The sequence below is a fragment of the Nannobrachium achirus genome, assembly GCF_963921795.1.
Source record: "Nannobrachium achirus genome assembly, chromosome: 8".
NCBI lineage: Eukaryota > Metazoa > Chordata > Actinopteri > Myctophiformes > Myctophidae > Nannobrachium > Nannobrachium achirus.
Window position 1 is genome coordinate 37,670,714 of NC_137817.1, and position 22,447 is coordinate 37,693,160.

At 42.5% G+C, this 22,447-nt stretch overlaps 1 protein-coding gene across 3 annotated transcripts in view; it reads right to left on the reverse strand.

The window, feature by feature from the left end:
• tpst1 (tyrosylprotein sulfotransferase 1) overlaps nucleotides 1-22,447 on the reverse strand; it is a 66,657-nt gene that overhangs the window by 36,097 nt on the left and 8,113 nt on the right. For all 3 annotated transcript variants that reach the window (XM_080731198.1, XM_080731196.1, XM_080731197.1), the window contains exons 2-3: nucleotides 17,390-18,464; nucleotides 1,421-1,619 (exon numbers count right to left, since the gene is read on the reverse strand). In XM_080731198.1, the coding sequence (XP_080587324.1) occupies nucleotides 1,421-1,619; nucleotides 17,390-18,246 (1,056 nt within the window). In that variant the 5' untranslated portion in view covers nucleotides 18,247-18,464. The remainder of the gene's footprint in view (nucleotides 1-1,420; nucleotides 1,620-17,389; nucleotides 18,465-22,447) is intronic.

Consider the following 22,447-nt stretch of genomic DNA (forward strand, 5'->3'; position numbering starts at 1 on the left):
TTCAGTTGCTTTAAAACCGACTGAACCCTAGCGTCCCAATTCTGGTCATTTCATAAAAAGCAATCAGAATGAAGGGAATATCCGCACTCTCTTGAATAATGACTTTTAAAAGTATTTATTTATTCAAACATGCACAGCAGCAGCAGTCTATTTAGAGAAACGGACGCGTTTCGGCCTACAGGCCTTTCTCAGCGTTTCAAGCACATCCTTCTGAGTTCTACTAGAATCTGCACCCAAAGAAACTACAGACCTCTCCACAAGACTCCTGCAGAGAGCACACCTTCTCCTAATGGTACTGAACCAGATAGGAGTTCTATTGTTATAAAAAGCAATCATTCAGCGAAGAGATGAGTTGTAAAGGGGGGAAGAAAAAGGAGTGCGCCAAGGATGGACCCCTGGGGGATCCCCGGTCAATCAAGTACAGTATATTAGTGCAGGGTTTAATTGAAGTGTTTAACACCTTACAAACTCCACAGTCCTCTGGGCCTCCACATACAGTAAAGCCATACACTATGCATGTGCAATACAGAGCCTGAGAGATAAAAATAAACTACTCAATTATGTCCTCTAGCTCGGGTGTATGAAATCCAACGACTTGGGACACGAGGGCATGTCGTCATCTGATAGCACAGCACCAGGAAAAGGATTTTAATAAAATATATTCTGTGCCAAGAATAGCAAGCCGTCTTCCCAAGTCAGGACGGATGACAAGTAGCAAGGGCATCGCCGCTGCCGTAGCGGCAAGGCCCAATCATAAGAGATTCCAGACTTGCCATCTATAAATAGGTTGAATCTCTGAGTCACAAGTTGATGTCACACATAGCAGCCATGGTTTATTACATAGCCGTTGACATGATGGGAAAATCACTCTGGATTTGGCAGTAACTATAGGTTTAACAAGCTGAAGTGATAATGATTTTCACAAGGCTATATATTAAAAGACATACAGTATGAAATCATCTGCAGAATATGATGGAGTGCCGATGTGGCTCCTCCAGTTAGCATACACTGACTAATTAATCAGAGTTGGTGTGAATTCTGTGTCCTGTGTCAAACCATCTCTACGAGTAACTTTGCCCACTTTTAAGCTGAATCCTATTATTCTATTGTAAAAACATGTGAAAATCTGACATCACTTTCAAATGTTTTTTTTGTGTGATGAGAACTTGTAGGTGCAGGAAAAGCTTTGCCAGCCTATGAAAAACAACAACGTTTTTAAGTAGGCTGGCTTGAGCCTAAATTAACTTTCTGTATAATAGCAGGAACAGCAAGGTACCTCATTAAAACTTAATTAATTCTCCATTGCACAATGGCATTGTCTGCTGAAAAGAACAGATTTTCAGCAAGTGACGTCATACTACGGGCTACAAACGAGGCTTCAGGACTGTGTGTGACTGTGGCAGAGGTCTTTCACACTCACCCGTCGGGTATTGTCCAGAACTTTGGGGTCTGGTCTGCCATAGTTAGGGGGGTTGGCGTGGGGGTCGTAGCCCAGCCTGGACAGCATTGGGGCGATGACAGCCATGTCCCTCAACACGTCGGCAGGGATCTTACCCACCCACTTGGATAAGGCCTCCACGTTGACTGGCTTGATGACCTGGTCTGTGGACCGCTCCACCCTGTCAGAAGAAAAACGGTTACAGTAGCCTTAGAAATCTGAGCCGCGGAGGACCTACTTCAAAGATACAGGTATGTATTTTTTTGCATAATTATCAAACATCTATCTTGATTTGTCATTGTGTTGTTTGTGTAGGCCAGGGGTTTCAACAGGGGGTCCGGGACCCCTAGGGGGTCCCCCGAGTTACTACAGGGGGTCCTCCAAATCTTTGAGTGATAGAATCTTTTTTTTTCTCCTTTTTTATATTAACCACTTGAACCCTAGGGACCATATGCTGAGAACTTTAGCCAAAAATAGCAGATCTACAAGCTCACAAAGCCTTGTGGCGTTGTGAGCTTATGGATCGGCTATTCTTTTGGCAAAGAGCTTTGGTGTAGAGGGGAAAGCTAGCAGACTAGTACAGAGTGAAAGGTCAAGTTTATTAAGTATTGACAGTTCAAGTGGTTAAATATCTGAAAACACAAATTGACATGAATCCAAAATACACTGATGATTGTGCTGTCAAACAATGAAACTACGTTTATGGAATCTATGAACAGGTTGTGGGGGCCCTGCTTCATCTCTCTCTCTCTCAACTAAGGGGTCCTTGGCCTGAAAACGTTGAAGACCCCCGGTGTAGGCACTAGGCAGTATGTTTCCCAGTTGTTTATTTAGCAAACATCCTCATAAGCGTCAGTAAAAATATGTTTCCACCATGTTGCTAGCATCGTTAGCACAGCTGGTTCTGGCTCCTAATCAGACTCACTCTTCACTCTAATTGGATCATGAGACACATTTAAAAGATGGCCTCTCAGCAGCAAGCAAAATGCTTAGTCACAGCTATTGTTGACACAGATCATTGGTTAATACTTATAAAACCCACAGACAAACTTAACCACTTTCATTTCACCATGTCATTTTGGCGCAAATCTTCAAAGACTTTCCAAAAAATCACCAATCTACAAGCTCACATTTCGCACGGCCTTCTGAACTTGGCTATCACACAACACTGCCATATACTAAAATATAAAATAGGGCATTCATTTATGAAAACACATAAAAAAGATGAAAGATGGCAATACAAGGATTCTGCCTGACAGCGACAATACACTAAACTAGCACCCAGAGATTGGCATCAGTTCCTGGAAGTTGAAGTGATAACCTTGTGGTGCCTTCGTTTTTTGGAGGACTTAAGTTTTGAGGGCTGAGAATGACTTCCTTTAGTTGATTTTAAAATGAGTAATATTCCACCTTTGGCCTTTACCACCAAAAGCCAAGGGTTGCAGAGCGATATGAAAAATGGATCAAGCATCATCTCACACACCACGATTTATTATTCATCATGTGGAAATTAAATATTCAACAAGCAGCTGGATCAAACATTACGCCCTATAGGTTTTGTGTCCTGGACTGACAGAAAGTTTACCAGTCATGTTTTCTTATGTTATAGGACAGGCACAGATCATTAATCACATTGCAATCGGGCATACGTGTTATAAATTCCAAATCTACAACAAGCCTCATAGTGATTTATACAAGAGCCAGTCCATGGTGAACACATCACACAACATCACTATCAGTATTCTCTCAGTTCATTCTAGAGTGTGTGTGTGTGTGTGTGTGTGTGTGTGTGTGTGTGTGTGTGTGTGTGTGTGTGTGTGTGTGTGTGTGTGTGTGCGCGCGTGCATGCCCCGTGCATGCTTGATGACAGAAATGTTTATTAAGACAAATTATGAATTTGACATGTTTCAGTGTCTAGTTCTTAGAAATAGATATTATTTTGCAGTACGGTCTGAGGCCGGTGTGATGATGTCACCTGAATCCCAGGCTTCTCTTGTTCTTAATGTGATCTGTGTTTGTTTGGGTGCCCCTGAGCTAAGAATACTTTTCATTTAGTTAGCTGCCAACCATTGCACACATTGTCTATGCATGTACTTTGCATTGATGCCAACAAAGGGGTCAGAGACTTTACTTAAAATGCATGCATGGGCAGGCATGCGCACGCACAAGCAATACTAATGGAAAAACAACAATGAGGGATTTAATGGGCTCAATTTGACTTTATATTCATTCTTGCCCTCAGCGGATTGTATTGAGTAGCCTACTCTTTGCTATTTGCTGAAATAAAAGCCTCTCGTGTTATATGGGAACCAACTATCTGTTAGCCCTTAGCATCACATTCTGGTTGGTTCTCCCCAGCCCAGACAGTCTATCTGCACTCCCAAGTACCTCCAATCCATGTATTGTAGCCTACTCCCTGCATACCTCAATATGGCAATTCACTTTCCCCTAATCCATTTACTTTGCAATTGAATCTTTACACTGTACGGGCATACTCCTGCATGATTAATAGACCGGGCTGGTTTTGCCATCTCTAGAGGACAGGGGAGGCTGTTACTGAGAGACGGGCCACGGTCCAAACATGCACTTGCAGACAAATGGGGAGGGAATCACTTTAGGTAACTCCACATAGAGCCAAGAGGCAGCTAAGTGTTGACTTGGAATATAAACCGATATAGACAGGGCTCAGTGGACACGCCTCGCCGCTCTGCTACGTGGGGTGAGAGTGATCCAATGGTTGACACAATATCAACAACAGCAGCCTGACAAATAAACCTAGAAATCTGTCTTCCAGGAAAAACGACACTGACTCATTCACTCATCAGCATCTACAACATTAACAGAAACATCTGTCCTTTTACAATGTTTGGCCGCCAAAAGGGCAACACAGTGTTTAATAACATAAGATAAATTAAGATAAACCTTTACTGTTCCTCGGATGGAGATGTCAGTGTGTGAAGCACTTTGAATAAAGGCAGAATATAAATGAACCATTTACCATTCAACACCATCTGGAATGGATGAATATAAAATTATTCAGACGATGAGTGAATATACTGTAAGTACGGTCTCTCATGAGCTATTCTTAATTGTCTCATGAGCTATTCTTAATTGTCAAAATTGGCAATATACATCCTAGCATTTCTTGTGCAACAGTCAGTACTGGCCCAGTGAGTCAGTAACCGAGAGTGCAGGTCTTGGTTCTCACATGGATTATCAAGCTGATGGCTACTGGCACAAAGGACTGGCCAGGGCGCTTTGTGGTGTCCACTACAAATGAGCATATGCTAATTGCTATGAATATTTAAGAGACTATCAACACTCCGCAGGGTGGTATTTGCATGCATTGGATATTAAAGTTAATATGCTTTTAACCTCAGTGTCCTGGAGGTACAGCAAGGAAAAGAGGTTTACATGCCGGTTTTTGTTTTGTCAAATACAAATTAAATCCATGCTGTGGTTGCAGGAGCCAGCCTTCAGTCATGACTCATGAGCATGTCTGTCTTGTGTGTCTTGATGTGCCTGGAAAGTGACTAATGGGCAGTGCTCCGCTTCTCTCAAACGTGCTGTCACATGCAGAACAAAAAGCCACACTGACATGAGTGGTTTGGGAAATTATGGAACTTGTGGGAGGGCAATAAAAGTACCATGACCCTGACGGGTTTCTCTATAATGAAGAAGATGTCAACGTTAAGATAAGCATTGAATGACGACAGACCATTAAGATAAGTGAACCAGGCTGACCATAAAATGGTGTACATTTCTATACAGCTTGAGGAACCGAATAGAACAGGGCACCACTCCTCCACTGAACTCAATGGACTTGGAATGGTGTCCTCAAGCTCGACAGCACCTCAATCCAAAGTGCTCACGCACACACACACACACACACACACACACACACACACACACACACACACACACACACACACACACACACACACACACACACACACACACACACACACACACACACACACACACACACACACACACACACACACACACACACACACACACACACACACACACACACACACACACACACACACACACACACGGTGGAGGCAACCATGCAAGGCACCAATCTGCTCATTTGGAGGGGTCCCAGAGTTAGGGACACTTTTGACACATAGCCAAGGATCGAACCAGGAACCGTCCAGTTCCCAAATGGCCACTCAATCCAGACCCTGAGCCACTGCCACATCAGCACCAACTGCAAATTACAGACACTCTCTGGTTTCTAGCTCTGGGGGAAAGTCCTTCATGTTCCTAAAATGGTTTAAATACTTAAATACCATCTCAGGCCATTATAATAACATAGATCCTAAATCTGAGTATGGTAGTATTTAAAGTGTGTTTGGAGTGAGATGAACCACCATGGCCAGAGACAGACCTCTAGAACACAAACGAAAGGAGGCATATGATATAGATGAATGAAATGTCCTCATGCAAAAGAAAAGATTGCACCCACACCCAGTGCACGCATTAATGTAGGGCTGGGCAATCAACCGAAAATATATCAAGTTTTTAATAAGTGTGATTCAATTCATTTTGTATTAGCTTTGTAGAAAAATATTCGCACACCTAGATTAAAAGGCAGGTGCGTAGGCAAAAAACAGACAATCAACAATAAAAAGATAAGCCAGTACACAACACTTGCACGGCCAAGTTTAATGAAAAGCCGCGTTTTGCTCTTGTAGACCTTCCTCAGGCATGATACAAACAAGCTGACAGTAGGGATGGGACGATATGACAATTTCATGTCAAGATTATTGTGACAAAAGAAATTGCGATTTACGATATCATCGCGATAAATCTAATCTCTCGATCCAACATCTACTATCCTGGGGTGGAACATTTGCCAAAAAATAGCCGATCTACAAGCTCACAATGCGTCGCAATGCGACACGTTATGAGCTTTTAGATCGGCTATTTTTTGGCAAAGACATTTGGTAGAGTGAAAGAAAAAAAATACTGTATCAAGTACGTTATTTCCAGGTCTGTTTTACCAATTATAGGGGGAAATGGATATGCAGCTCGGCAAATAAAAGGTGAATTGATCCCAGTGCATGACCGAGGTTAATTTCACAATAAATTTAAATCTCCATGATACGATTATTGTGGGGGGCGACTATCGTCCCATCCCTAGCTCTAGCTGACGGTGTCACCAAATCCATCCAGGTTATTAGCTCTGTATAAAATGAGACAAACCCCTCTCCAGACAGGGTCACATGACCACTTCCCTCCAGGCCTGTGCTCTTAATGGCCTCTGGTCCTCTCAATTATTCATGGCAGGGCACCGATGCTCCTCTCTTCCATCTGAGGTGGTGTTCTATATCACAGGGGGCTGATAAGACATGAAGACCACCAGCAGCTCCAGGAGTTATGGGGGGAGGGGTCAAGTAAACAGTGCAGGTCTCTCAACTGGTCAAGCCCTCCCACTAAAATCAAGTCATTGTTGTTCAGAAAATATTGTACTTTTACTCCACGCTACATTTATTTGAAAACTTTAGTTACTAGTTACTTTGCAGATATAAATTATGATATAATAAGAAGAATAAAAAATACATAACCACTTTAGCCCTCTTTATTATTATACCGATCTACAATTAAATTTGCTACTTTCAAACATTTCACACTTTTACCTTTGGTACTTTAAGTACATTCTGATACCAATACTTTCGTACTTTTACACAAGTACTGTACATTTCGAATTCCAGATGTTTACTTGTAACAGGGTATTTCTACATTACCGTATTGATACTTTTACTTAGAGTAAGTTAAAAAGACATGAGTAATATTTCCACCACTGACATGTTAATGGTTAAAAGGGAGTCTCGTCCCGAGCGGGTTGGGAGGAGGAGACTGCTGGGCAGATAGGGACCCATGCACACCACACGGTGGTGGGAGGAGAGAGGGGTGGTTTTAGCGGGCATTCTTACTGTATGCCAAGGTGCCATGGGACTTGGATTTAATGCAATATGAGTGAAGTACTTGAGGGAGGGTGGGGCTCCCCCAGTGTTTACAATGGTCAAAATGCACCCAGGCTGCCCTGAAGGCCTTGTGCAGCAGCCCTCCTCATACATAAAATCATATCAGTAGCCATTTAGAGATGAGGTATGCTGGCGCGTCTCTCCCTCAAGGCTCCTCTGACTAATGACCAGACTGAGTGCCATGATAAGACACAGGACTATTTGTAAATTCAGCCTTGGTGTTAAAGCCAGATTCCCCACATGCTATTTAGTTTTACAAGAACACATTTCAGTTATTGAAAAGAATAACACCGTTAATCTGGATCGATTCCACATTTTGTGTGTTCGATTTCTTACTTTGTTTTGTTAGGCTACATGAACACAGAGAGAAAAGACCTTGGATGCGCTTGGCCAGTAAAGCGGATTTTGTTTTCCGAAAACACATGATAACACCTTGGTTTTATCTCTGTTCTGTGTGTAAACAAAACACAGACAGGATGCCTAGCCTAAACCTGGATGAAGACTGGGACGTGAACAGTCTCTCTGTTTTGAAATTATGCTTGAGAAAACGAGAGCTGAGCAAAACCTGAGCTGGAAGACCCGATCATGCCTGGGGTGCGAGACCTGATCCTGACAACCTTTGCTGCGTGTCACTCCCGATCCCACTCCCTATTATTCATTCTTTTATGGATTTATTTTAGGATGGTAATGCCGGTCTGTCCATCCAGCCAACAGTTTAGTCTCAAATGAATGAATTTAATTAATTATTTTTAAAAACATGGTAGTTTTTTTTACCATGAATGAAAGCATCAACCTGTATGAATACGGCAAAATTTCACACCAAATTAATAGTTTGATGTGAAATATTTTAGACGCATTTTCACATTGTTTATTTGTCATGCTGTGTAAGGTCCTTTAGTCTTTTGTTTAAAACTTCGGATACTTGTAAGCTGTTCACACATGGCAATATAATACAATATGAAGTCTCTCTTTTGAATCAAAATAAACACACCATTATGTACTGTATTAATGACTTTCTCCCTCAAGGTTATATTTGGTTGTTTGTACAGTGAAATAATGAATTGCCCATAACATCCCATTTAAAAGCTATATTTGTTATTATAGTATGATTCTAATACAATATGAAGTTTCGTCTCCAAATCCAGTCATACAAACTATGGTATGTTTTGAAAAATGGTCAGAAATGTGTGTGTGTGTGTGTGTGTGTGTGTGTGTGTGTGTGTGTGTGTGTGTGTGTGTGTGTGTGTGTGTGTGTGTGTGTGTGTGTGTGTGTGTGTGCGTGCTTGCGTGCGTGTGTCTGTCTGTGTCTTTCTGTCTGTCTGTGTCGGGCTAAACATGCCAGACCACCAATATGGTCTTTTAAGAAGGCTTTCTTGGGTTTACAATCCTCTTAGCAGACCTTATTGAACTGTACATTCCTGGTCTTTTTTCTTTGACGGCTAATAAAGTATTTAATCAATCAATCAATCAAGCTTGTAGATCAGCTGTTTTTGGCAAATTGATTTTGTGTCAAGGGAAAAAAGGAGGGGACCAAGAACATAGCCTTACGGAAACACTGTAAACAAAGTATATAAGGTTTAAGTGGTTTCACTTTCTCCAAACCAAACTGTACAGACATGGAGAACAATATGCGTGTCCAGTTCCTGGCTTAGGCTCTGTCTAAAGGGCTCTGATTAAGGTCCCTGTTTATTAATATTTGATGGAACTGTTGTAGGGTGATGTGTGTGGTCAGATATGCCTGGAACCATGCCTTCTCATGCCGTCCTTCTCTCAGCTTCTTCGATATCAACTTCCGATTCACAAATGCCACAAAACGACAGCCCGCCATGGCAACAGATTATTATTATCCCAGTGCCAGACAGTGCATGTCATTTTCATGTCAAAGCTTCAGCTATATATATCGTAAATATATTTTCCATTCATATCATTGAATACAATCTATTTTTCCAATCATTACTTTCAGATTTCACCTTTGTTTAAGTCTTCTCCAGAGCAGAACTACCGTACCACTGACATGAGTGTTATTGTACTTCTCCCCATGATATCATGTACATAAAGCATAACCATCACCACCTAGGATATTGTCTGGTCTCGTAATTGCCTCATCGATTAATGATTGATCCAGAATTCCACAACATGGTGCAATGGTTCCCGAAAATGCAATTGTTTCGGAAAAACAAGCGCTCCTCTTCCCCAACACTCCACTGAGCGTAGGGTGTTATTGTGAACGGGTATGGGGCACCAGCTTAATAAGTTAGTTCTGCATAATAAATGAAAACATATTTTGGTTAATTCGGTACAGGTCTTTCGGTACACCCCTAGTACCAAGTGTAGATCTCTGTCGGCCTCAAGCAATGAAGGGGTTCAAGTGTTTAAAACGCAATAAGGACATTTGTGGAAAATCACGAGGGCCCTTGCAGTTCAAGCTCTCCAGTGTTCTTGCACCATGGCTGAAGAGCTCTCGAGTGTCTCCACAGCATCTGGACATGACATGGCTGGCAGCATCTCAATGTGTTCACTGAGGTTGTTCATTTGGTTTCATAGTTGTAATCTTTTTCTCCCCTCAGCATTTATACATGAAATTAGGTGTATGTCCGTTATATTTATGTTAAAGCAGGGCGAAATGACAATATAGGCATTTAGCAAATGCTGTTATCCAGAGCAAAATCCGAGTAAATGGTTTCAATCAACAAGCAACAGGGTAAATAGTCACATGAGTAGAGTGCCAAGAAAACAATTTAGTGGTTCAGAGAAACTAGGATACCAGAAAAACGTTTGATGTTGATTGCCCACCTCTAATTCAGGAATTATATTTTTAAAAAGAAATTCTGTGCAGATAATTAATCTGATGAAAAAGCAGCACCTCTTTCCACATAAATACCCTGACAGTAATCCTGATGGTTATTAGTGTGATTACACTATTGGCATCACAGCCTCAGTCGATACAGAGCAGACTAGGAAGCTAGACAGCTACCTTAAAGAGTAGGGAATAAGAATGAAAGATGAGGTAGCGATAAACGGGGGAGGGGGGTCTATGTCACCACACACACACACACACACACACACACACACACACACACACACACACACACACACACACACACACACACACACACACACACACACACACACACACACACACACACACACACACACACACACACACACACACACACACACACACACACACACACACACACACACGATGAAGAAAAATAAAATACAAAATAAAAAAATAATTTGCCAATTAATGAGGAAGTGAGTTGCTGTGTGATGTCCCGTTGCGCTGTGGACGACTGCAGACTGGTTGGCTGCTCCACTGACGACTTCCTATTGTTTATATCATTAGCGCAATGAACCGGTCATTGCCAATTATTTACCCCAATCACTCTTCATCAGACTCTCGACCCAGCATCTCTGTGGTAACACTGTGACTGTTATCAGAACTAGCAATGAATGTATCATCATTTGCGAGATGGGAGGTATATCTATATATAAAGTACAGACATCTCTGAGCTGTATTTGTTCCGGCCACAGGTGTGTGGAGGACGCACCAAAATCTCTGGTGCAGTTTGGTACTAGCCTGTGGATATGGGTACCTCACTGGGTACCAGTGTTGATTTTGTTGACTAAACTAGACTAAAATATTAGGGAGGGACTAGTGGAGAAGAGATCCAGTTGAACTAAAAGACAAGTCATTTTACAGTATGTTTGGTTATGCTCAGGTGTTGCACTCTGAAAATACGGTGATCTATAAGCTCACAGCACGTTGCGGCACGTTGTGAGCTTGTAGATTGGCTATTTTTGGCCAGCAACCAAGTATAACATCATGGATTACGACGCCACCAAGGCACCGCCAAAATACATTCTTGTCGACAAAATCAACTGTAGATTTGAGTAGACTAAACTCTTATGGTATTTAGTCAACTAAAACTACACTAAAACAAAAACATTTCACTAAAATATGGCTAAAACTAAAGGGAATTTTATTCAAAAGACTATGACTAAAACTAATTTTGCTGTCAAAATCAACACTGCTGGGTACCCAACAACGGGTACTCTGGTAGGAGTATTGCATAACAGGGGCATGCATACCCAACTTGCATCATTCCCGATTTACATCGTTCACAATTTGTGTGGTCCCCGAGTAGGCTCTATGTCAGTTTCATAAATGGTATGATGAATTCTGGATTGACAATATAACCCACGTAGACCGGGAACCCCAAATCTTTTTTATAATCGGCCTCGGGTCTAAATGGATTAAACACTTTAGTCCTTGATAAATTAATTATAAATTGTAGTCAGGCTCCTAAAAATAAAGACATAAAAAATAGATGAACTGTATAATTATGGGTTCTTTTATTTTCCTTTTGGGTGTTATAATGATAAACTACGTAGGTCTACTGATAAATGTAAGATGTGCAGCTTGCTATTGGAATCATTATGTTGGACACGTCTGTTGTCAACTCAGCCAACCGATGACTAATAATTACCAGAGTCTTTCCAGCATGAGGAGTGGCTGAATATGCCAGGTTTTCTCCAGAAGGCATCAGGGTGAGATTTGACAACCAGTTACAAAAGAGTAAAATGTGGTGTGCTAATCACAAAGCTACATTTATAGTTTAGTAGTCGGCACGGCTGTGACCAGAGAAACTTGCTCAACCAGATTAGGACTAAGCTCATTTCCAAACACAAGGACCATACAGTAAGGGGCAGTGGTGGAAAAAATACTAAAATGTTTTATTTAAACTAGCCCTTACCCGTTCAAAGATATGAGCTCCGAAATGAGGTGCAGTGTGTGGGTTATGGGGTATACACTGTGCACACAGTATATGAGGGATGGAAAGTAACTTTAACTGGTGCTTGCATGATAATATGTAGGAGCATCAATGTAAGAAATACCCGTTTCGTTTAATGGCTACAGAGATACTGTGTACCGATCTGCATGATTTTTGGACAACATCTGTAACAGGGCCAGACAACACCCCCACACCTAACCACCCCCCCCCCCCCCCACCCCCGCCTGCCCGCACGCACGCACGCACGCACGCACGCACGCACGCACGCACGCACGCACGCACGCACACACACACACACACACAGAGCTGGTTAAACATGTTGCCTCATGCTAGATGCAGAATAGATATGCCTCATGCTAGATGCAGAATAGATAGTAGATACACCATAAAAATGCTAATATACAGCATATGATTTGTGAAAGTGACAAACGGGCTTCACAGTTATGTTAGGTATGTTCATATGCTAATGGTGAAGCGATTTCAGATAAATTGCTCCAGCCACTGAGGAGAAACGCTGTGACAGACAGACACTCAGACAGACAGACAGACAGACATTCGGAAAATTATATGTTTGATATCAATACTGGAATGTAGAAATACTCAGTTACAAGTAAAAGTGCAAAATTCAAGTACAGATCTACAAGCTCACAACGCAGCCTTGTGAGCTTGTAGATCGTCTATTTTCAAATAGCCTAGGTGTAAAATAGGGTTAAAGTGGCTAATGTAAGTTTTATAATATTATAATTTATATCTGCAAAGTAACTACAGTAGTGACTAAAGTTTTCAAATAATATTAGTGGAGTGAAAGTACAATATTTGGATCCAAGATGTAGTGGAGTAGAAGTAAAAGTATTGGAAATTGGAAATACTCAAGTAAAGTACAAATATCTCAAAATTGTACTCAAGTACAGTACTTAAGTAAATGTACTTAGTTACTTTCCACCACTGGTAAGGGGTGATATCAAGCAGGTTCATAAGATACACAGTGTGACTGGCTCTGACTGGCCGTGCCTAGTAGTACTGTACATTGTCTGATCCTCATCCCCAGCTATTCCCATGACTTCATCTGCAGAACCAGGTCATAGGTCAAATACTTAAATGTTTTCAGCGAACGATCAAGGATTCAAAATTACACAGACATCTGGCTAGCTATATAGTGTTTTTTTTCCTCAAGACAACCGGACTCCGTAAAAGTCCGAAATAATTGGCCAAGAATATTCTAATTGGTGCATCTCTAAAAATGAAGCATCCGAACATTGAAATGATGTTCAAATAGCAACCTGTCGAATGAGCATCTCCATATTTGAATATCTGCCAGCCTTACAGGGTATGAGCCCACCGTGCTCTTGTCAATGGAATGAACACCACATCATCCATAATCCTATGGTATAATCGGCATGAGTTTGACTCTTTGCTGAATAATACCTGGTAGGGGAAAACGTATTAAAGTAAATAAAATAATAAATAAATGGTAGAAACAGATAGGGGCTTAGTTGGCACTTGGTGGAATATCATTTGTATTATTATGTATCTTGGTTTAGAGTTAAAGCTCTTCTCGATCGGTTTAAAATGTTCAACATAGCAGCACAATGGCTACACTGAAAAGTCCTGACAGAGATTGGTTTGTTAGTCTTTGCTGCTCATGGAGAATGCTGTGTGACCTCTTCCTGTCTTCAGCAATCAGCATCTCATTTTAACTCATGTCTAGAACAGAGGTCTTCTTTTTTCAAAAATGGACATTTTTCTTTTTTTAATTTCCTCATTTATATTAAAATAAAACATGATTCTGTCTATTTTTAATAGCTTGTATACATGATTACTGTGCAATTGACAGATTGTTGATAGTATTGATTGGTTCTCATTTAATAAGTAGTATGTTTAGAAATGGCACTGGTAAGGCCACCCTGCTCGCTGTACCTTGTACATGTATGTTTAAAATAAAATAAAAAATATGTTGTAGCCCCTCCCATGTTGTAGCCCCTCCCACTCTACGAGGTGGTAGGGGGTCCCTGCTCCATCTCACCATCAGTTTGGGGGTCCCTGGCCTGAAAACATTGAAGACCCCTGGTCTAGAACAAAGACAAATCTCTCTGTGCTTTTTGACATTTAACAGAACAAAGAGTTCACAGACACATTCTAAGGAGAGCCAAAAGACACACCATTGTTGGAATAAAAATATAAAATGAAAATAAATAGCGGAAATAGTAGATCTCACATAGTAGAAGCTCGCAACAGAGCTTGTAGATCTACTATTTTTGCTATTTGTTGTCTGATGATGAATACAAAGCTTGTATTGTATGTGATTAACTAATGTCTAAAACAAAGACAAATCTCTCTGCTTTTTGACATTAACAGAACAAAGACGCCATTCTGCTGAGGTCACGGAGAACATTCTAAGGAGAGTCAAAAGACGCAACACAAGGAGGAGTAGCGGAAGGAAAGGAGAAAAAGGGAAAAGAAATTGGAGGTGGAATATGTCTCCAATTAACATAATCTACCAGAAGGAGTCAATTCCTCAGCACTTTCCCTTGGAGAGAAAGAAAAGAGACAGTTGTGAAAGAAGTTTAGGGAGCAGATTGAAAAGGGAAATGTGCTCAATGGGTGCTCGTAAGCTTTTTTATTAAAAAGCCATGAGCAGACAATAACAACATCTGAGCCAAATGTCTACAGGGGAGGTGGAGTGGGCTTCAGTGCTATGTGGTGGGAAGCAGGGGGAAGCGGGGGGGAGTTGATTTGAAGGGGAAGAAATTGGGCTGCACCCCTTGTGTTTCCTCAACAACTTCTAGGGACGGACTTCCTAAGTTACAGAACCCAAAACAACTGTGACAGGAGCCAAGACCATTAAGAGAAAGGGGGGGGGGGGGGGCAAAAATCCACTCGTCCGAGACAGTTTGCCCTCCTGGCCCCCAAGTTGTGGAATAAACTCCCTGTCGCACTTAGAACAACGGACTCACTCGCTAGCTTTCGCCGTGGACTGAAGACTCACCTTTTCAGACTCCACCTAAACCCTTAGCACTACAGAAAAAGAATCAATGAATACATGAAGCTAGTTAGCATTTGTTTTTGTTTTTTAGGTTTTTTCAGAACTTTGATTATATTGTGTTTTTTCTAGATAGATATCCATTTGCATTTGTTATATTGTTGATGATGTACTGACATATTATCTTGTTTATTATTGTGATGTTATCTGCTTATTGTAAGTCGCTTTGGATTAAAAGCGTCTGCTAAATGCCTAAACTGTAAACTGTAAACTGGGGGGGGCTAGTGTGATTTAGCTTTATTTCGTTTTGTTACTCTCAGGAGACTAATGACTGCCTTTCTCAACCACATGTGGCACTGGAACATTTAATTCCTAAATCGTGAGTAATGATGGAAGCATTGTTAAAACACATAAGGCGTGTATATTTCGAGGTGTCCGGCCACCATGTTTGAAGAGGCTCTATCTTAAATTGTTTAAGTGGAGCTACATATGTTTTTCCTACCATGCCATCAGCGTATTCTTCATTCCTCGTCCCTCTAGGCACCCTAGCTGCAAGCCAGGCAGAAGTGGGCAAGCCCAGGCGCATTTGTTTAGTGCTGAGAATGTGATATCACTTGGCCCGTTCACCTCTTGTGTGCATGGTACAGACCAGAATCCTGAATAAACATCTAATATTAACTTAACCCCAATTACCTAAAGCAATAAGGCGTTTAGCATATAGGCCACAGTGTTGCAGAGGCAGTATCTCATGAAACGGAAGTCTCCATGGGAGTCATTATCAGGGTCAACATGAATACATTCATCACTGTTGATGGCAGCAGAGGACCTCCAGGAACCGAGGCAAAGGAACCTGCATTCTTGTGTGGGAAATGGCAGGTAACCTTCAATGAACATCAGCAGTAGGACACTGCTGGGCCCCGTGACGCATGGTGTGTTAAGTGTGTTCTCATTAAATGGGAATTAAACCGTAGGCAGATCTTTATGGCAGGGCTAGTGCTGTCACGATCATGAAACTTTTCCTGCCGATTAATGGTCTCACAATTAATTGTGATTAATGATTTAATTGTGTTTTTGGCATTGCACATTGGGACCCTGGTCACTCCTAGCGGGAATAAGGCTTTTAGGATTCATACATGAAGGTTGCAGGGAAGAATACGTCAGTCTGACGTCTCATTACTCCGACTACGTGGCTACGAGTGCGGTTAGGGTTAGAGAAGGGGAGAGTCGGACAAACGCAAAGTCTGAGTAATGTGTGTCGGAACAAGCTACACACCCAAAGTTGCACGGGGCAGATTATTTGACAAATAAAGAAATTAACTGTATACTTTCATTTTTTGAGCAGTGCTCCTGGAAGGAGCTAAGCTCCAACATCTGGCTTTATCCGGGACACAAAGCGTGGCCTACATCTTGGCACAAAGTGCTCAAAGTTTGCTGTACTCCAAGGGTGACATTGGTCAAGCTTTGCCGGACGCTTAACGATATTAACTCATAATAGCACCACTCACTTCATAATAGGTGTGATTTTTTTTAATACAGTGGAAATAGCAGATATACAGGCTCAAACAACAGCGTGTTGCATTGCGATGCGTTGTGAGCTTGAACCTGTGCTATTTATGCAAAATGTAATATAACTATATATGACTAAACAATGATCTGTGAACAACACAGCTTGGCGCAGTGATGCATGGCGTGTCCTCGGTCATTAAGATATCAACTGAATGGCATAAAGGTTCGTCTTAAAGTGGCACAGAGGTCACTGACCCCTGGTTTACAGGGTTGTTTGCTGAAATGTGGAAACTCATTTATAAGATGGTGGATCAAGATATTAAATTAATCGCTTAATGAGAAAAGTTTATACACTAGGGATTCTCTTAAAAATCTTAACATTGTGAATAGTTTGGTCTCAGCGTTTTGTCTCTTGATTACAGTAACATTTGATTTGATGTCTAGCTAATATCTACGCTTGATTCTTTCAGTCACGTGATGTACATTTATGGAATGAAGAAATGTTGTGAAATCCGTTCTAAGGAGAAACTTTTTTTTAAAACATTTTATCACTTAACTTAGCGACTTACTATCTGCATCGGGAAACATGGAGAAAATGTGTTATTACTCATACAACTCTCTAAAGAACATTATCAGGACTTCGTGGTCGGGATTTGTCAACATTACTTACTTGGAAAGAGATACTCCTCCCGCTTTCCCGATAAGCTCTTCGTGGTGGAGCACGGCATCATTCCAAGGAATGTCAAGGAAGTTCAGCAGCGTCCTCATCCACTTCTCGGGATGCAGGACAAGCTGTTCGTAGTGCATGGGCAGGCACTTGTCTGCTGCCTCCAGGCACTGAGTGTACATGGTCTCTATGGCCCGATTCCACTTGGTCAGACAGTCCCGGTAGCTGCCCAGGTCGAAGCCAGCGATGGTCACCTTCCGGGAGATCATGGAGTGGACCGAGGCACGTCCGTCGCGGATCATGAGCACAAACTTGGCACTGGGGAATATCTTGGCCAGGTAGGACAGCGACTTGAGCGCGAAGGGGTCCTTGTTGCAGAGGAAGTTGGCCGGCTCGCCGTGCTTGACGATGATCTCCAGCAGGAAGGCCTGCATGGCGGCGTCCAGGACCTCGTCCGTCACACCGGCCTCGTCCAGGCGCATCTTCTCCCGGCCTGAGCGGCTCCACATCTGCTTCATGGCCAGGATGCGCGGGATGACGCGCGTCTCCTCGCCGCAGCGGACCTCCGGGTGGGCGTCCATCATGGCGCGCATCAGCGTGGTCCCGCTGCGCGGGACGCCCCCGATGAAGATGAGCGGCATGTCCTTGTTGTAGATGAACGGCGTGCTGAGGTTCTGCCCCGTGCGCAGCGTGGTCCGCATGCTGCCGCCGAGGGCCGACAGCGGGAGCACGCCGCCCGGGTGGCTGCGCTCCTCGATGCGATGGTGGCACTCCATGGCATGGCGGCCCAGGTAGAACACGGTGACGGAGCTGATGACCAGGCAAGCCACCAGGAGGTTCTGCTTCAACTTCCCGATCATCGTTGCAAGGCAGAAGGTGGGACACGCAGAAGTACTAGGGTACTAGGGGGTACCAGGGGGCAGATAAGGGGAGGAGGGGGGGGGGGGGGAGGGGGTGGAGGATGGGGGTGACGGGGGAGCAATGGAGACTAACTTCCTTCAAGGTAGGCTGCTGGGGACCTGGTGGGGATCGAGTTCCCTGGTGCACGGCGGTTGCCGGGTTTCCTGCTCCATGGGGCCTGAAGGAGAACACAAAACAGAGATAAGTGTTTAGCAATAATGTTTAATTTGCAACATCCATGTCCCTTCTTTCTCCTGCAAAGCAAAAAGCAAAGATAATGTGACACATCTCACTACCTAATCAGAATGCGTACCACAGCAATAGTGTGTGAGTATGTATGTCTATATGTACTGTAACTCCACGTTCAGCTGTTGTTCAATTCTCTAAAAAATATAATACAAAAATCAATAACGCATCTGCCTTGCTGATGCTGACCATCTACTTTTTGCAAGGCTACAAGCTTCACTGCTTCACTCATACACACTCATACTCGTAGTCGCTCCTATTTGCGTCGCGGATGTGCCCGTTATGAGAGCTTGGAGGTCTGCTATTTATTCTCAACTATTTAACCAGTAAGGCTCCCTAATCGGGAGATAAGCGACCGTAGGTCACTTATCTCCACAAATAGGGCAAAAATGTGTTTCGCCAAAATCTTCCTGATCCATGTTGATGACATGAGTGTAGACATACTGTGTAGTGATTTTCGTGATTTTAGGGCAGAATCTGTAGGAGCAGTGTCCAAAAATGTGTTTCTCAACTATTTAATAACCCAACCCAAGCCCAAGGGTGTGTACTGTCACATCATGATGACAAAGACAAGAAAATAATTGCTATAATTATTTTATAATTATTAATTCAAATATTTGTGTTCCAAATACTTTTTGCTTGTGCAAAATAATGTCACAATGATGCCCTGGGTTAGTTTTATTCATTCAACAGACAGGGCTGTCACATCCATGACATTTCACATTTAACATTTTGAATAAAGGACTTTCACATTGTGGTATTGGGGGTATTTATGTTTTGTCAATTGTCATATATTGCTAAAAGTACCAAACAACAAAATATAAATCCAAGTCATATTTTAGTTAAACAGTATCAACGTATACTTTTTACCTGGGACACTAGGGACTAGGGACACGTGGGCACCTAGACAACTGGGCAATAGGGCATGTGGGCACTTGGAGAGGTGGGCACCTGGACATGGATTTTCTTGTCTTTGTCATCATGATGTGACAGTACGCACCCTTGGGCTTGGGTTGGGTCATTAAATACGTTGTTGAGAAAAATACATTGGAATAAGTACTAAATGTTTTCCTGCTGTGTGTTCGCATGACAGAGAATACAGCACACAGCATACAGAACTCAGTATAAATTCCATGTTCATACATTTAAATTTTCAAACATAAAAATGAAATAGCAGATCTATAGCACATGTGATTATTAGTATCAATCATTCATATTCATCAGTCAGTCATATGTTTATGATATTTGTCATGTCTGCTCTGTGCAATTCTTGCTATAATGTACCATAAATGGCAAACAGAAATCTAGTTATTTTTAAACTGTTCTATGTTGACAAATGAGAAAGAAGTAGTCGCCAGCAGTCAAGGAATATCCTTTTTTGCAACGCTGAGGAAGGCCTAAGGGCTGAAACGCGTCCGTTGACTCTGTCCATTGAGGTAAATAAAATCATGTAAAAAGGATATTCCTTGAGTGCTGGCGACTACTTCTTTCTCATTATGCTTTATTGAGCCGTGCACCTAAAAGCCTTCATCTAACTTGGAGTGTTGCGGGCTGTCTGCTTTATTGCAGATATCTTTCTCTACTATGTTGACAAATGCCATGCCACTCTGAGCATCAGAGCAAATCCACAGAGAGAGAGAGAGGAGTCAGATAAACCCAAGTAATCAGCACATTCCCTCCTGGGACTGGCCTTTTGATCTCAAGCCAACCAGGCTTTGCAGCCCTGCAGCAAAGAAGAAAAGAAAAAACGCGTTGCATCGTTGAGTTGTTGTAAAACTTCTACAGGCTTAATTATGGTCAGGGGAGTCAACCCAGTCCAGACCACTTGAATGAACTCCGCCCCGAGGGAGATTCAAAAACCAATGTGAGACACTCGGCTCACTGGATGATTAGCAGAGCGTAAGAATCCCTGAAGATTCAAATAAATCCAAAGTGCAACAAGTGCAGCTCCTAGATGTTCATTTATCCAGGGCAGAGATAGCTTTATTTCTCAACCAATCCTGACAGCACATTGCTTGTCTGTGACAGGAACAAGCCCTGTAAGACCTTCAGCCTCTAATTTGGCCATTGACGGGCATACAAACTTCAACCGAAAGCGCAGGCGGTGTACAACTCACATCATACACACCGCAAAATAAAGCCTCCGCACCACAGTGCGCTTGGCTGACGGTCTCTCTGCTGCTGTTGCATCCTGCTGGGGAACCAGCGGCTGCTGGCTTCAGTAGAAGCCTGTTTGTTGGAAGGCTTTTTGCCGGGACAACTTTCTCTTGACCCCAGTCAGTCACCCTGCTGAACATATGGTCGGGTTAGGCGAGTGTCAATGTGCATGTGCGTGTGTGTGCATGATGTATTGTGCATGCACTCGTGGGATGGGCTTGAAGAAGGGTGAAGGAGAAGAAGGATGATGGAGTCACAGCAGGGCAACACACAGCTGGAGTCCTCATCATGCTGCACTCGTGCAAGCCGTTGCCGAGTGCCAACAACTCTTTAGTTTTTTAGCAGAGAAAAACTGGGGCGTGTTCTCAGCTTCCTAACTCATGGGCTGCCTACAGTAAAGGGCTGTGACTGTGACTTTTGATCTGCATTAGACTCTATGCACAGAAAAAAATAAAAACATTCCTAAGCTCATAATCAGGCCCCGCCTGCAGCTTCCCTCCGTTCCACATAAAAAAGGCACCGTTCAGGGTTCAAACAAGGCTCTGCCTCCATCGGTGTTGTATGTCCGAAAAGAATTGTGACTTTTCAGGAAATGGAAAAAGAAAAACAGGCGTTCCAAATTCCAGTGGATCCAAAGTACTTATTGTTTAGTCACAAACTCTTGTTAATTGTTTCACTTAACCACTTCACTATAACAAATGTTAAAAAGTAGAAAACCATAGCCAACCTAGAAGCTCACAACGTGTCGGATTCATTGCGACACGTTGTGAGCACGTAGACGGGCCATTTTTGTGTGATGCTGTGTTTGACCAAGTAGTGCCTTAATTTACGGAAGAAAAATAAAGTTGAAATATGGAGATATTCTCTCTAAACTGTCTGTGTACTGTGAAATGAAGCAACATAATCACATATACCCTGGTATTGGCCTCTCCGTTGGTATTAGTTTAATTAGGTTTGATCTAATCTAGGCAGTGGAACATGTTTGTGAGCTTTGAAAATATAACTGTGTGTAGGTGATAACAGCGACAGGGAACCTGTTATTTTAGAACTTAATTTCTCCTGCATGTGTGTGCATAAGTCATTAAGAGCACCATCACCACATAGCTGTGTGGGAACAAAAGGAGTATGACATCATCAACGGGTCATGACGAGGTGATGTCGATGATGATGATGTTGTTACTCCCTACAGCCTCTGATGTTTGTTTGAATGACTCGTGTTGTTTTTGCTTGACGTCAACTCAGCCAGGAACCCCGGTAATGGACTGCTTTACTGTGCGCTCACACACACAAAGGAGTGCTTGAGCAGGCACTCCATGAATCACACAGTCACACAGTCACACACACACACACACACACACACACACACACACACACACACACACACACACACACACACACACACACACACACACACACACACACACACACACACACACACACACACACACACACACACACACACACACACACACACACACACACACACACACAACAAACTGTGATGCACATGATGCCAGATACAAGCTCACCTTTCATAACAACGGTGTTGTGAAGAGTGCAGAGGAAACAAACACTCTGCCCTGCCAAAACACGAAGCAGGACCTTGGATCTTATGTAAATGAAAAGGATTCTATCCGACTCTCTCTCTCTCTACTAGTTTACTGTAGTTTAGTTTAGCTTAATTGCACAATACAGAGGATACAAGTACAACTACATTCACACACAAAAAAGACAGTGGTTACCGTGCAGGGAAGAAAT